Here is a 17,251-nt window from a genome sequence, read left to right as displayed (position 1 = left end):
GTATCACTTTTTGTCCTTTTTATTGTCATTAATTATTGTAATTGGTGTCATATCAACAAGAGAAAAACTGCGTACATCTACTTGACCTTTTAAATACATTTACAGTTGCTGTAGGGTGGAGCGGGAGGTGGGAAGGGGGCACACGGAGATGGGGTATGCAGAAAAAACACAGAAGCAAACAAACAGTCGCAGGTGAGGGCAGTAATTAGGCAGGAGGCAGGATATACCACAAATGGTGTCTGAAAAAAGAAACTAGATCACCCAAACACTTGTTTTCCTAACAGATGTAACAGGATCCGAGTTCCCCTCGGCCGTTTTTCTTTTTTGCTTTATGAATTGTCTTTTTAATGGATTTTTTTCAAAATATTTTTTTTTTTTTAGTCCACGTTCTTCTCCCACATATTGCAACAAAACATCCAGATACGGTAGCATACGTCGTAAAACGGCATGGGATCTGCACCAAACGCACACACAGACAGATTTCAGAGTAGCTGCATCTTCTGCTCAATCTCAGGTCGCGTTTGAAGCGTCTTCCTCGGTGGTTCAACACAACAGACAGTCCTGACGAGCGCAACATCAGCCTGCGTTAGAGGAGGAAGTGTCTGCGCTGTTCATTCATGTGAGCTGAATATCTGCAGCTGTAAAGACAAGATACTTGTGTCCTTCATGGATGGAGGTTCGTCGAGTGAGCTCCGGTGTTTAATACTGTTTTAATGTATAAACAGGCGTCTATATTGAACTACTGAGCAGGTACAAGTGTATGATGCTCTTCAACAGGACTGAGATGCATTCCTTAGCAACACCGATTCAGCTGTCTGACATTGTCACCAAGCATTACACTGTAAACAACTAATAACTACAAAACATGAACTTGTTTTATCTTTATCCAATAATTGAGGAAATAACTTACTAAAATCCTTTTTTTAGATTACAAAATAGCCTCTTTTAATATTAGAATCAATACATGCTTGTCATAACATGACCTAGTTCTTGCAGTAATGCAATTTTACAGGTATATTTTATAGCCATATTGTCACTTCCTTTTAAAATGTTTTCAGGACATGTAGATGGCAAAGAACTTGTATTTTTATACATGTTTCTATATATATTTGTTAAATATATTATATATTGGATGACAAGAATGACTTGCAGTAAGGATGCTTGGTTCGTTAGGGGGTTTTGGCGTCCATGCACTTTTTACTGAGCAAGAACAACACGTGCTGCGTGGTGCGCTGGCCGCATTACTTCTTATTTAATGTAGAAAAAAGGCTGTAGCTTCTTCAGAACACTGATCCAGGACCAGTCAAGCCAATACCTGGTCTCTACTTTGTGTAAACCACTTAATCTAGGACCAGTGCTCAGACTGAACTATTCTATGCAACATCATTCAAAAAGAGAGAGGCCAACGAAATGAATAAGAAATAGCACATACTTGGATTTAAAATAGACAGGAAATAAAGAGAACCGTACAGTAGCTCCTAATTCGAGTCTCTACTTAAGAGTTGAATGATGGGTCTTGAAGAGGAGATGTTAAGAGGCTGTGGTTTATCTGAGGTTGGCCTCAGGGTGGCAGAAGTGGGCAGAGAAGTTCAAAGGGATCAGGGCGAGGATGCCTCAGGTGCGGAGCAGGAATCCAGAGACCCAGTGTTCACAAGCCCTGCTTGGCCAGAGCTGCAGTGACGTCCTCCGCCAGGGTGGCTAACTGTGGCGAATCCATCATGTTGAGACTGCCGGAGGACGATAGGTGGCTGTCCCGGTGGCGCTGGGGAGACACCGAGCCGGACAGGCCGGGAGACTGGACGATGATGTCGGCTCCGTGATCCACTCGCGCCTTGGCGTTGTCGCGGAACGCCAGCCTGTGGGTCTCGATCTAACAGAGGCGGGTGGAGTGATGACGTGAAATGTGGATGGGGAGGAAGAAATAGATCATTTTCATGTCATGTAGACGGAAAATATTTTTATGAATCATTGTGAGTCAGCTCTACAACTCTTGCAAATGGAAGATGACTAAAGTTTAGGGAACTCTGAACTGTACTCACTGTACTTTGTCCTGTGTGCACAACTCAGGGTGTTTCAACTCTACATTAGTTATTGATCCTGGTGTATACTATACCTTTACCTTCACTGGCGGATAAAGGAATACAACAAGTTTTTGGAAGATTGGCTTGTCACATTTTTATATATATTAGATGTAAACTTGATCCAATTTTATTTAAACATTACCTGTTTTACCCTCCAGCACTATATAACAGACTATGCATCTACCTTTTATGATTACAGTTATGTTCACTGTCTACACCCTCTTCACTTGACTTCAAAATTAACAAATGAAGGCAACTTAAAAGTCTGCACAGTATGACTTGGATACGAAATCACACTCACAAAAGAAGCAAAGAGAGTCTATGAGAGCTTAAATCTAAATTTATTAGTAAGCTTGTTCGAAATTTTCTAGTAAGACAATTTTTCAAAAACTTTTGTTTTCCTTTAAATCATGGATTGGGAGCATGGAGCTGACACTCACCATGAAGTTGCCTCCACCAGGAGTGTGGTGAGCATTATCCAGGGAACCCACCTTGGCTTGGGCCTTGTCTTTGAAGTCCAACTTCACAGTCTCTATACGCACGTGACCGCCGCCTGGAGAAAAAACAGTCAGTGTAAGAGAAATGTAGAAGGTGTACAGAGTGTTGAGACATGAGATACACTATATGGCCAAAAGTCAGTGGACACCTGACCATCACACCCTAATACATTGAGCATTAATATGGTGTTGGACCACCTTTTGTGGCTACAACAGCCTCCCAGAAGATTTTGGAGCATATCTGTGGGAGCTTGTGCCCATTTAGCCAAAGAGCATTTGTGAGGTCGGACACTGATGTTGGACACGGAGGCCTGGCTCAGAATCATTCTAATTACTCCCCGCAATTTAAGCCGAGTTGAGGTCAGGCCTCTGTGAATGCCAGTAGACCAATTTCACTGCAGACATTTTGACTTGTCAACGCAGGAAATACCTTGGGTGGAGTTTCTTACATTAATAATGGCTTCATCCCATTTTGTTGAGCTGGTTCCAGGGCTCTGATGTTGTGTATTCTCACTCCCTGACATGGCTTACTGGGGCACTTAATGGAGTGGAGCAATTGTTTATGTTATTGGTCACACCGGTGCTTTTCCCACTTTGACAAGCCAAAATGTCTGCCGTGAAAAGGGTCAAATGCATTCCTCCACACCAAACTCATCAAACAATAGACTTCACTTTGTGCACAGTCATGCTGGAACAGCCAAGGGCCTTCACCTAACTGTTGGCACAAACATGGAAGCACCAAACTGGCTGAAATGTGTTCATTTTCTGTGGCATTCAGAAAACCTTCACTGGAGCTAAGAGGCCTCCTCCAAACCCTGAAAACAAACTATTATCCTCCATTCACCAGACACTATCGCTCCGGCAGGTAGCGTTCAGACTGACAGATGGTGAAATGTGGTTCATCACTCCAAAGAACATGTTTCCACTGCACCAGTATCCAGTTGTGACTTGCTTTACACCATCCCAGCAGACACTTGGCATTGCGTATGGTGATGTGAGGCTTGTGAGCAGCTGCTCAGCCATGGAAACCCAATTCATGAAGCTCCAGATGCACAATTTGTGGGCTGATGTTGCTTCCAGAGGCAGTTCAGTTTTAGCACTCGTTGCATGGTCTGCCTCTTCATGGCTGAGGTGCTGTCGCTCCTAGATGCTTCCATTTCTCAATAATAGCACATAGATTTGACTAGGGAAGACCGTGTGGTGCAGAGATTTGATGAACCGGCTTGTGGCGACGGTGGCATCCTATGACAGTGCCACGCTCAAAAGACACTGAGCTCTAAATTCTTAATGTTTTTCAGGAGATTTCATGTGCTGGATTGTATGCATCTGTTAGCAGTAGGTGTGGCCGAAACATCTGAACTTAATAATTAGAGGGGGTGTCCACTGACCTTTTTGCCATATGGTATGGTGTATCTAATCAGGTTGAGGGAGCAGCTGTCTACAGGTGACAAATGAGTTGATGTGGTTGGAAAGTATGCTCTTATAGAAACCTGGTCTGTTGGGAAGGCTGATGTGTAATGCTGTACTGAAAGAGTTTGTATTCTCAGCCATCCCTCAGTTAGTGAAGGTTATAAAATACAAGCACAGACAGTGAGGGCCCAGCAGATGGAGCTGCAGGACCTGAAGCAGTCACCACAACACCATCTGGGAGAGGAGAGGGGTTTTCACACCTCACAGCAAAACAGCAAGTCGTCCGGGAAATCTGCATCTAGCTAATTCACCCAAATAATAAAAAAATATAGATACATTTTGCCAAATACCATTGATTGTTATGTAATGTAGATACTAAATTTTATCTAACTTTGGCAACTTCCTAAAAACGACTTGACTTGTTCTCAACCCCTCACGCCTTGTCTTGTCTCTGGTCTTGGTCTCGGTTTAGGTGGTCTTGACTAAAACACTCATGGAATAGATCTTTTTCTGAACAAGTCATTAAAAGTCTTTTTTTGTTGTTTTAGTTTCACAGTGGGTGATTTGACCAAAAAAAATTAAAATTGGATATATAACTCTCTCCAGATGTGACCTAATACCGTTCATCAGCAATTCATCGACATCCTGCTCCACACTCACACGCTCAGAACACAACAAGGCCACCAGGAATCACAACACCTCCCACAGTCGGCTGCCTGTGGACGGATCCATCGAGCTGTCAATCTGAATGTTCACTGCACGCTTCCACAGATCAGTGCTGGAGCTTCATCCGACTAGACTGTCATCAGGAGTTAAATATAAACTGGAAATTACATTTATTATTTAAATTAGATTGTACTTGCCAGTTTACAAACAGCAGCAGTGCATTAAATTTCATGGCTTGCTGTCACACACATCTGCAAACACCTTACCTGACGCTAACAGGTGATCTGTATGTGGGTAGGGACTTCTGATCCACGGGCATTCTTTACATTTCTGTTTGCAAGGAACGACTAGTGAGCTACTGCTACTACCTGTAGCTTTCAGGCTCACACTACAGGTGTAAACAATGTTTTTCATGCACTGATCGATCTGAGATTTTTGGCTATTTTGCCTCCATAAAATGTCTTTAAGACGAGTGGAAAGTGTGAAAGAGGGGAAGAGAATTACGCAAATGAATGCAAGGTAGATTAGATTTCTTATTTGCTTGATCAAACATAAAATTTATATAAAAAAAACCAAAAAATAATTGCCTTAATGTAAGTTATCACCTGGAGAAAATTTCATGGTGATATCTATTGGTTAATCTAGGTGCTGTATCGTGCGTGTTTCAGTTTCTTGAAGACGTTTCACCTCTCATCCAAGAGGCTTAACTCCATCCATCCATCCATCTAATGAGGGTTAGAGATCTGCTCGTAGCATGTTTCTCTATAACCTCTTTTCCCTTTAAATTCCCCCTGAACGAGTCCAGGCTGACTGTTACCTGGCCTATGATGGATGTTGTCTAAAGAGCCACACTTGGAGGTCACGTGGCTCAAGTCGATCTTCTTGTTCTGTATCAGCACCTGGAAGAAGCAAAGTCAGGAGAAGACAAGGTCAGAGCTCACAGTTCACCAAGAGGTAAAAAACTCCTGCTGATCCTCAGACAGAAGATCCAAATAGTATCTTCCCTTTTCCAAAAAAAGGTAGAAAATGACACAGTATGTCTGATCTGTGCTAAACTGTAGCTGCTGTTTTGAAGAAAATGACATATGATGTAACTGTGTCTCTATGTGCTAAAAGTGTTTTGGCACATTCAGAAAACCTGTCAAATATGCATCACAACAGTGAGAATTCAGTGTGAGACAGCGAAGTAGGAATGCACAGTAGGAAGTGGCCACAGGCGGAGAGGCGATAAGGATATGTGGTTATGTGACACACCCCGGGGATCTGAAGGGAACACCACAGAGAAATATTTAAGGAGTGAACAGATGAGACGGCGAACAGAGCGGAGCTATAAAGCTTTAGACACAGCACAGTGAGGAAGAGGAGATACACGACGTCCTGAGATGAATCACAGGGACACGCCTGTGGTCAGCAGTCACTTTGCCAGGTCACTGATTTAGCTGATGTGTCTTTTGTGACAAATGATTTGGTGTTCATTTTTCTCTTTTGCTTTCTTACAAGGCCTCAGAGGGACAAAAAAAAAAAAAAAACGACAGGAAAAGTGAGACGATGACGAACGACGCAGGTCGTGAGCCACATTACGAACCACAACACCATGAGCACAAAGTATGCACCAACTTAGCCTGCTCATCTGCCAGGAGTCCCTTTCACATGCACGAAACTATCACAGATATACAGCGTAAGTGAATAGACAGAGGTGAGATGTGGTTTGTGTCAGCGTGGGTGAACGTCAGGCTGCAGGACGGCTCGTCTCTCCAGCATCCAGATTTTTATGAAATCTGTTAACTGTACATTCAGGGCATGTGCATTATTTACATGCGTTTATTTTAGTCTATGTAACTTATTATTTGGGGTGTTTTGGATACCACTGTACAGTCTTGTCAGTTACATATAGTAGCTGGATGCAGCACTACTGCCCAAGAAAAATTTCCCTAAGAGGATAATTAAGAGTATTTTATCTTATATTACAAAACTTTGAAATGCCCTTTAGCTGCACCCCATCAGTTCCAATAAGAGCAGCTAGATCTCAAATACTAATTAATGGGGTCGTCTGATAATTAGTTATTTCCAGCTTTTCTGTGTTCTATTTAAATAAAGATTATTATTATTATCATCATTATTTGTTCATCAAAGCAAAAAGTACAACAAAGATGAGTGAGGAGGTGAAATATTCTTTTTTTTTATACATTATCATTGGGTGCATTAGTGACTTAACCCCCCAGTCACAGAGCAATCTTTAGTTTCTGTGATTATCCTCACATACACTATTGAGTTTGAGGTGGAAATGGTTGCCCCCGTGTTGTTTTGTTTTTATTGGTAAATCTAACCACTTAACTTAAGGAAATAAGTGTAAAAATGTATTTTTCAATCTTTTGGAAGGAAGATGATCTAGTCTAGTCTCCCAGAGTTATGAGACACTTACTTGGGAAGTGATTTAAAGTGAAGAGAGAAGTTTTAATTGTCCTTTTTGTAACCATCAGGTTTGCATAACTGCTCTGGTAATGTGCATTACTCTAATCAGATGGAGCACACACTGTACCCGCCACCATCAGATGTATGTAATTGGAGTTAATCAAGCAGCGTACTGCAGTGCCTGTTGTGGAAGAAACAGTCTTTTTATATGCATTTGGATTGTCTACTTTCTTGCTTCTTGTTTTTTATATTCTTTTAAACCTTTAAGCCTCCACCAGTAACAGTAAAATTAAATGCCACAGAACATGGGAGCAATGACGTCGATGCTGCAAAATGCAGTTAATCTTGACAGTTAAATTACAGAGCGCTGCTGGATTACCAGTGACACTTCTCCTAATGTGCCTCTTCTCTACTAACTGAAGACACACAGGCGAAGAAAAAACAATTACCAAGCCTAAAAAAGAACTACAGCTCCTGTCTTGAATGTTATAACGCACTGGAGGAGGAAATATTCAGCCTTTAGTATTAAAAATTCCTCGCAGGACACAAACCACTGCTGGAGAATCTCGTGTATGAAGAGCAGTCAGGTAAAGAGCACTGCTGTCTTAATGAGTGAGTGGCGTAATGATAATCTGGGAAGTTGTAAAGCAGGGTGAAGAAAACACACAGAAAGAACACAACACGACAGAGACATGAACACTGAGACAATGGAGATGCGGCACAGGACTCACGTTTCCACCTCCTGCCGAGTAGCCCCGCCTGTCCAAGGACCCACACCTAGACTGAACATGGCTATAGTCCAGCTTAACACTGGGGATGAGAACCTGCAGGGGCGGAGGTGAGGAATGAGGCGGGAGAAGGCTCAGGCTTTTCTGGCATGGCACTTCATTTTCTCTAAAACAGCTTGTTTAAATACTCAGTCCTAGACGTGCAAGTTTGTTTGACTGTGATGTAGACAGTAATATTTGACCTGGTGGTTCCCTTGTTGCTCTGGACAAACATCATCCAGTGGACTTCTGGCTAACAGGCAAGATTCATCTCACTGCATGTCTCCCAGTATGAGCTGTGACCCTTTGTGTCAGCCTCGCTCATCTACAAAGCTGGCCTTACTGTAGGTTTTGGCTACGCCCCCAGATGTTTTACTCATTGAGAACTTTAAAGGCAATGGATTACCTGCAACAAATGTTTCCAGTTGAAGCCAGATCTATTGTGTCTTTCAGCCAGGTAATAAATGGTTTGTGTGCAGAGTATCATCAAGTCTTTAGGGCTGTATCGAATAGTTTGAAGCTTTGAACCTTTGTTCATAACAGTGACATTTGTACTCAAAATCAACATTCAGTGCTGCGCAGCTTGTTTACTGCAGACCTATTCATTCTGTTTAAATCTTGTATTTCTGCACAGTTAGGCTACACCAATATTATTACTATTACATAATTTGTATACAATTTCCAATAAATCGAGAGCATTGTCAAGTCAAAAAGTAAATATTCAGTAACCCATGTCTGGCAGAACAGAGAAAGCCAACAATTCCAGCGCTCATGGTGATGGCTTTTACCACCAAACAGGCTAAGCGATGAAAAACGTTTGAAGAAAAGAAAGAGGCAAAGTGAGCTGCCTCGAAAAAAAGAAAGGAGTTGTGCAAGTGAGGTAGAGAGGAGGGAGGGATTGCTAACTGCAAAATGGATAAGAAGTTGGCTAAAACACTTATAGCAGCTTTAATTCGACTAAACGGTTCATTCGGAAAACCTCAAAGCTTCAAATATAAAAAAAAAAAAGACATTCGGTACAGTCCTAAAATAGTTCTGAGATATCGCTGGGATTAATTTGTTTTCAGACGCACTTAGACTCTACAATAGAAATGCAAAACCTACAGGAAATCCTGACATCGCACTCCTCCAGAGCGTACTTTAATACACTGCTGAAGGTTTTGCGCTTCCTGCATTCATTCAAGATGCAAAATAAAAGCAGTGAACACTTGAGACCATTAATTTAGGGTGTGAGGATGATAAAATATGCGATGGTAAATGGCTCTCTGTAGCTGCAAGGAGAGAAAGCAGGAGTGAGATGCAGACACAGCAGAGTCACAATAAATACATTTTACCCAGCAGCACAGTAAAAGCAATGGGAACTACACCGGGACACAGAAACATACACGTTGGACAGATTGTGTGGAGAAAGGACTAAAGAGGTCTAAAGGAGAGGAGAGACCATGACTGGACCAAAACGATACTTCTAAAAGCTTTGAAATACTGGAAGACGTGACAAACGTGAGGGAGGTCAGCTGGAAAAGAGTTTGTTTTACTGAGCAGGCGTTCATTTTCCTATTAACAGATTCTTTACTGTTGCCTTTGCTTGAGTGAGCACAAAGTAAACTAAAGACCTTCCCTTCCAGTCGAGCATTTCCTTAAACAAACACACTGTACAATATGTGTCTTAATGTATTTATGTGTATGTATGCATGGATGTCTTTGTTTATGAGCACTTTGCTGTTTTTTATTCACTGCTATTATGTAAAGACCTTCGAGCTGCTCTCGTATGAAATGGTGCTATGCAAATAAAATACAATTTGAACTGATTGATAATAAGTGGGTCGTTCTGCTCTACACTAAGAGAACAAAGGTAGGGAATAAACTGTAGTGAAAATGAAACAGTCCACTCAGTTTGACGTGACACGTACACATTTTTAATGTTAATAAAATGTTCAAAAGCAGAAATGAAACTGTTCTTTGAGTTGTTTCATGTTCCGGAGAAACGCTCCTCATTTCTTTATGATAATTAATTAGTGCTGATTTTTTATCATCTGTTCCTAATTAATTCTGTCTTTTAACTAGAACCTGTCCACAGCGCAGCGCTGTAACAACAATGACAGCAGAAAATTCAGTCTACTTTAAAAATTATGGCAAAAAAGACATTTGTAGCCAGTATAACATCAGACACTGCTGGAGCCATTACCTATAAACTGAGTAGTAGACACTCTACTAGCCTCTAAAAACATCTACAATCGCTCTCATTTCTGCAAGAAACAGTAAATTCCCACACACACTTTTCTCCTCAGCATTGACGGATTTACTAAAAAAGGTCAATGCTTCAGTCATGAAGACCTCTATCAAGAGACAACATCTTTTTGTGACCAAAACATCGACCTTTTTATATAAATCCAGAGGACAGAAGTGTGTGCAACTTTGTCACAGGAATAAGATTTCTTGTGGATTATATCCCCTTTAATACAAAAAGAGATAAAGCAAGTGGTCTGTGTTTTGCCTTCGAGGACATCTAGAACAGCTGCAACGAGACAACTACCAAACGCATGACCTGATATGTACAATACTACAGGATTAAATGGGAAACGATAAATGAAGACAGTGATTCTGTAGGCATTACTTCCTTTTTATTAGGCCACCCTCCTGTGGGAGGTCAAGCCACAGGTGTTAGATGAAGCTGGTAGGACTTATAGTGAGACGTTCTCCAGCATATGGCTTTGGTCAGCTGGCTTTCTCTAACCACAAGGCCACCATGGTACCAGATAGTTGGGTTATTTTGAGTTTTATGGCACCGCTTTCACAGCAAGACGGCAGAAGCTGTCAGACAAGTTGCTGTGTTTCTATTGCCTGCTCATGTGTAGATATAATGCTTAAAATAACAACTGTAAAGGTAGGGGCAAAATGAACTACATACAAGGTGCAAAAGGACAAACTAGTGCAACATGATACGAGGCCATCAAGGTAGCCGTGTATCCAGATTTGCACAGCACAACAAAAAAATATGTTTGCATGTCACTCATTGGACTAAAACTGGGGACAAACGAGGGTTAAATATAAAGTTTCTCCATAGAAGGATTAACAGGGAGGAGACCAATTGGTCATGGCAGAAGGGTACATACATTTCCTCCACGGGGAGAGTCCTTCAGATTATCCTTGGAGCTGCATTTTGACAGCACGTGACTGAAGTCCAGCTTCGTGTTTAAAATATGAATCTATGGAGAAATACAGAGACATTATAGGCCTCCTACACGGGGGATGGGAATACACGCTTGTCAAAACACCACTGGACAGAGAGACTATAGAAGATACTGGTGTATGAGGTATTATTCATTAGGAAGTAAGTGTTGGAGCTCAAGACAATGTGCACTCACTCTGTGTGGCATTGTTGTTAAATGAATAAAACAAATACACCAAGTTTTTGGAAAAGTGTTCCCAACAATCATCTACACCAGTTGAAGTGATAGTTCGGGTCTTCTGACGTGAGGTTGTATGAGGTACTTCTCCCTTGTCAGTGTATTACCTGCAGTAGATGACCATTAGCTCACCCCTGTGTGGAGAAGCAGCTTGTAGCACCGACAGGGAAGCAGAGCATTGTGCTGCTAAATGGTACGCTATATTTTGAACACTTCTGGAGCTTTACATTGATAGCAGCTGAAAGTCTGACCCGAACAGCTCATCGGCAGCGTAATTCAGTGCGCGGCAGGAACAGCGTTTGTATGGAGGAATACGGAGGGCATGCAGTTGAGGGAATGTAGTGCCAAAGGGAAAGGGCTGTCTGACGGCAATGTAAAGTGCCAAAAATGTTCAAAACATAGTCTACACTAAAACAGACACATAGTTTTTAAGGTGGGACCCGAACTATCACTTGAATCATTTGCTCCAGTTCAACACCGCACATTACAACAGCTGTATTTTAGGTATTATTTTCTTATTAGTTCCTCAAATTTAAAAATACCACTAATCTAATGCAGCTGATGTAGACAGATTTGATTTTGGATATATCCTTTTACATGAACATGCCCTCAGAGGCAAGTGAGAAAGATAAAAATGGTGATCCATTTTCTAAGTCCGGTCTAAATCTCTTCTCTCTCCTGTGTTTATGATGAAACTGGGTTTTGCCAGTTTTTTTTTTTTTCTCAATGACTCTCAGGGCTTCCATATGGGAATGTATTTGTCCTATTCACTATAATCTAAGCTAGCCAAAAAAAATCATTATAATCAATAATACAAGCTATTATAAAGTAATTGGTTAGATTTCAATTAAAAGAGGCATTTATAAAATCAAAGTTTAAAAATACAGAATTTAAAATTGACAAACTTTTACATACCTTACTTTACTTATACGTCAGCTTATTATTGTATATTTATATATATCAACATTTACAGCTTCTATTAAACAAGCGGCTTCTTGAAGTTAAAGATATGTATGCACATAATAATGTCGCCCACAGAGCAGCAGATCACACATGACTCCTCCCCACGACAGCTCACAAACAGCTCTCACAGCTGCTCTGTGGTGGTTGGACTTGATTTAATATTCAACATTCAAATATCAATTCATCATGTAAAAATAGAGAATTGTTAATTAGCAAATCAAATGATTCGATTTAATGTATTTTGTTTAACTTTGACTTTATTAATGCCTCATTAAAATGCTAATTCAATCAATCAAACCTAGTCTTTCAAATGTATCACTGTAATAATTGATTAAGACTAAACACTGTAAGGAACTGTAATTATTTCAGTGGCACACTCCTATCCAGGCTCTGTAAAACACATAATTAACAGCGCTGAGGTGTACCAGCAGGTCCCCGGTCCAGGTCACACTGTGTGCCGCTGACAGACACAGAGTGACTGAGATGAGGCGCAGCACAGACTTCCAGATCCAAGAGGCCCTGTGTTTGGCCTCTGTTGGCCCATTTTGGTCCTTGCGCTTCTATGAGGACAATCATTGGACAGGTCAGTGGCCGGGCACAGGCCTGGTGTGAGCTGGGGGAAGCTCATTAAAGCTGCTTGGAGATTGGAACTACTTGGACCATGGAGCTGCAGGGAACTTCTAAAGGTCAGGAGAGGAGTGTATTGAGGTAATGTGGAAAGTTTTACTATAGCAGGTAGAAGATTCTACCATCCCTGACTTAATACAGGCCGATCAAAACCCACCAGAATACTGAAAACCTGATGGGAACTGGAAACATGAGGGCATGCTTTTGTTTCTGACATTGGGAAAATAGAAACTCACTGCTTCAGCTATGTGCTACAGAAGGGTAGTTCAGGGATATTTCAGTCACAGGGGCCACAGGACAGACAAGTGGGTTGAGAACCACAGTAGAACCAGTGTTTTCAATCCAAGACTTGCTGACTGAGTTGGCAGAAACTTTAAACGCCTTTCACTATATACTTTCAAATAGTCTACTGTTGAGGGAACGTAAAAGCTGTCCTTACATACTGATAAAGTGGCAACAGAGTAAAAACCTCTAGATCAGGGTAGACCAAACTTTTTCCCTCGGAGGACCAAAAACTGCGTGTGTGTGTGTGTGTGTCATGGCACAATGTGTTCCTGGAGGCCCCGTCGAAGCAGGAACTACCACAGAAGCAGTTTTGAGTACTTGGTCAGGTGTTTATATGGTGTTATTGGTGTGTAGTTGAGATCATATAAAGGCCGAGTGTAAGATGGGTGTGGTCCAAGCAAGGGCACAGGAAGTATAAGGGTAGGAAGTAGGGCAGGAGGCACTGGCCCCCGCTTTACACCCCCTGGCCCACATTCGTTTTACATCGTGTGCTGACTGTATCCCAGTTTCAAACATTTAGGTTAATGAGATCATATGAGCCGCAAAGCAGAATCAGTGCGTACGGTGGAATCAAACACAAATGATATAAGAAAAGTGAGTTTGGTGAAATGGGTGAACTTGCCATGTTTAATGTTGTACGTTCTTTGTATCAAACAAGGGAATATTTCAGTAAAATTTAATTAATCTGGCACAGTTCACCTGTTTGCCAAACACGTTTCTCCGATAACCCTAACCCACCAACACCAATTTGTACTCCCATCACAAGGTGGTCTAGTTTGGGTTGGTAACTTTCTGCTGGTATAAAGCATAGCGGTCCAACAGTGACAGCAAGGGAACACATTAACAATACATAAATACAGTAACATAATACTATGTATATGTTGTATTGAAATGCCAGAATTATTTTGCTGTACCCTATTATATATAAATCACATTCAGTAGTTATTAATCCCTCTCTGAGGTGCTTTTGTTAAACCTACCTGTGACACAAATAGCAGCATTTAGGCAAAGTGTTTGCTAGACACTTCTTCCTGACTCATTAAAAACACATATTCCTTTAAACCCCTTCTCATCCAAAGATCATAAAACCATTCCCTCAAGAGGCACTTGGTGTCTGGTAGCTTGTGGCCAAAAGACAAGCAGGGGAATCAGGACACTCTGTCTGCCCAGACATTCACCCCTGTGTTTAGACAAAAGCTGCCATCACTGTTCTGTGTCTGATAGGAGACACCCTGTGTCACCAGGGGGTGACACACACACCCACACACACGCACATGCACGTGCACTGTGGGTAAAGACATTGAAGGTTTTCCAGACAAAAACTAGTGAGTGACAACTACCTCCTCCAGTCAAGGACACCTACTTGAAACGCAAAATGAATTGATTATATGAATGTTAAAAGTGCCTAGTGCCTATACAACATATCAGGAGATATGTTTTTGAAGAGAACACACAGCACAAAGAGTTTCCTGTACTAGACTTGATCTGTATCTGATTCCAGATAGATTACAATTTTTCAATTACAATTATGGAGTCCTTCTCTCTTTGAACAATAAAAAGCCTGTATTGTCACAGCATGATTATGTTAGACCTTAAAAACAAACTCAAACACGTTCCAGCATCACATTTTCGTCAGGGAGTCAAACTGGTCAAAGGCTTGATGCTGAAATGCACTGGTGTTTGTTTTTAAGGTCTAACATGACCATGCCGTGACAATACAGGCGTTTTAATAGTACGAAAACAGTGCTGTGGAGTTTTTCCTGTGATTTTTACATCTACATGAACCTCTATAACCTGAATTTGAGGCGACATGCTGAATCATTATGTTTTTAAGGACAAGATTTCTGTACATATTTTCAGCTGAGGTTATGACATAAGAAATCCTTTAATAAATGGCCCTGTACTGTATCTAATGAGCAAGTAACCCACGTGCAGGACGCCCTATGTGACAGATTACAGATGTAAAAAAAGTGTGACGTATTCACAGCCAACACACAAGAAAAAGGACTCAAATTCCTCCTCAAGCATTACCGCTAACGTTGCCATCCAACATATGACCTGATGGCAACCTCCAACAAATACTCACATAACATCAGGCGTCAACCTTTAGCTCACCCAATATAGATGTTGACTATTTGTAAGATTCCTAAAGCAAGTTCTGAACTGTCACCCTCTCTGTACAGCCTGCAGACACCTCCACTCCAAACGAGACTTGCATGTTCAGAACAACACTGCCAGCCTTGATATAGTGTAGTAACTGATAATGACCCAGCCCTTTCCCCTGCCGACGACAGGCAGGCGTTTGGAGCATGATCCCTCCCTATTTTGTGGTTGGCTGCACAGAGCTGCGCTGGGACCCGGCAAGTCATAAAGATGTCAGCCAAACGCTCAGACTCCTAATCAGGTCATCAGTGGAGGCTTGTAAAAGGTGATGGCTACAGACACACTGCTGTTTTCATCACTATTCTTCCTGTTGCAGCGCTGACTTTGTGTTTTGCGCTCATGCTGGAACACGATATTTGTCAAACTGTGGGATAAACACTCGCAAACACCCTGCTAATGCAGATTGTGTGCAGTAGCAGAAAACACGATTTGAAATGCAGAAATGCGGCTGTTGGCCGTCCTCAGTTCAGAGCCTGGAGAAAAAGTGAAGGGACAAATACTGTTCACAGTCACGACGCTCAGTGAGAAGTCAAAGTCAGGTTACTTTCTGTTCATTGAAATTTGGGGCATCAGAATTGTAAAGTTTGGGGGTTAGTCTAAAAACTATCTGTAGTCATGTCTTTCCTGAAATATTTTGTCACAGAAGTGTTGTGTTGTGCAACACACATCCTGCTGAATCGTCATCGAAATATAACAGGAATATTCTCGTTAAGACAGGCAGCAGTGTGTCTCTTTGATCCTCTCGCTGTTCAGTGACGATACGTTGCAACTTCTCATTTTAATCATAAAAGTGACACTACTTTCTGGAGACTATAAGCTATAACAGAGTATAAAATTGAGCATTAATAGTAAAGAGTTAAGATATAGAATATAATAGATCCCAAAACGAAAAACTGACACAAGGGTGGGACTAAAATAAAAAGGAACCATATACAAATATGTCTGCTACTTCAGCACCACATCAAAAAGCATCAAAGGGCATATAAAAAGCACTGTTACGATAAAGCCATGTTTTTTGACACCACTCTCGCTAGTATAGCTCTTCTCATCAAGAATATGTCTAATAAAAGGTCTGAAATTGCACTAGGGAAGAGGAGGAGGCGAAACTGCGCTAAATGGGTGAAATCATGGATACTACAGCAACAGGCTCAAATGGCTTTCCCTTTCTTTTTTCATTTCTCTTCTGATGAACTGATTTGCTTAGGTGAATAGCCAATCAAGGGTGAGTGACTCACTCGAAACACTCAAGGCTCCAAAAAGCCACCAACTCGGGCCGACTACTGTGAATGGTGACACACCGCAACAACTCAGGCCACAGACGCTCACTGACGACCCCGACATTGGCCGACTGTCCGCCTGCTGTGTCAGGGTCCTTAAACTAAACAACCCCACTGCCTCTATATTCTCTCTGCTAACAGAAGATGCAGAGGGGGGTTGTAGGTTGTCAAGGGTGATGATTTTTGTGATATTGCTAACTAAAAAGTATGATGAAATCATTTTAAAACCTCAGAATGAGTATTTATCCATGGATGACAATAAAGCTAGAAACCTTCGCCATAATTGTGTGCCTACATCTGTATACATTAATTCAACAGAACAAGGACAGCCCTTTTGAGTCCTCTTCCTTACCATTTGACAAATCTGATGTTTTCTCAGTCCTGTTACACACTCAACTCACTTCACAGGAACATTTAACCCGTCTCTCTGTCATTTTACAAAAGGCAGGAAGAACATAATCATGTGTGTGAGAGCACTTATCATGAGTGGTTGCCTATAGTTAAATAAAGTGCCACTAATGGGAGTCAACAATGCTGACGGGAAAAATGAAAGTGGTTAAAACTGCAAAGAACAAAGCTGATTAATGTTAATCAAGAACTAGTAGTTCACATACACATTTAAAGCTTCATTGACTTAAGGTTTTGGAAAACCTTTGTTTTTCAGTCTGTTGCACTAAAATTGTATGCACTGTAAGT

The 17,251-nt window shown here is 41.4% G+C and overlaps 1 protein-coding gene across 16 annotated transcripts in view; it reads right to left on the bottom strand.

The window, feature by feature from the left end:
* Positions 1-3: 3 nt before the first annotated feature.
* The window catches only part of map2 (microtubule-associated protein 2), a 103,807-nt gene continuing 86,559 nt past the window's right edge, over positions 4-17,251 (bottom strand). For 11 of the 16 annotated variants that reach the window (XM_084361887.1, XM_084361889.1, XM_084361886.1 and 8 more), the window contains 5 exons: positions 10,947-11,039; positions 7,798-7,890; positions 5,472-5,553; positions 2,522-2,634; positions 4-1,870 (listed from right to left, as the gene is read on the bottom strand). In XM_084361887.1, the coding sequence (XP_084218013.1) occupies positions 1,649-1,870; positions 2,522-2,634; positions 5,472-5,553; positions 7,798-7,890; positions 10,947-11,039 (603 nt within the window). In that variant the 3' untranslated portion in view covers positions 4-1,648. The remainder of the gene's footprint in view (positions 1,871-2,521; positions 2,635-5,471; positions 5,554-7,797; positions 7,891-10,946; positions 11,040-17,251) is intronic. The other 5 variants (XM_084361880.1, XM_084361885.1, XM_084361891.1 and 2 more) reach the window with 4 other exon arrangements.

The sequence above is a fragment of the Pagrus pagrus genome (assembly GCF_965226575.1).
Source record: "Pagrus pagrus genome assembly, chromosome: 9".
NCBI lineage: Eukaryota > Metazoa > Chordata > Actinopteri > Spariformes > Sparidae > Pagrus > Pagrus pagrus.
This window is presented reverse-complemented; position numbering and strand designations above follow the sequence as displayed.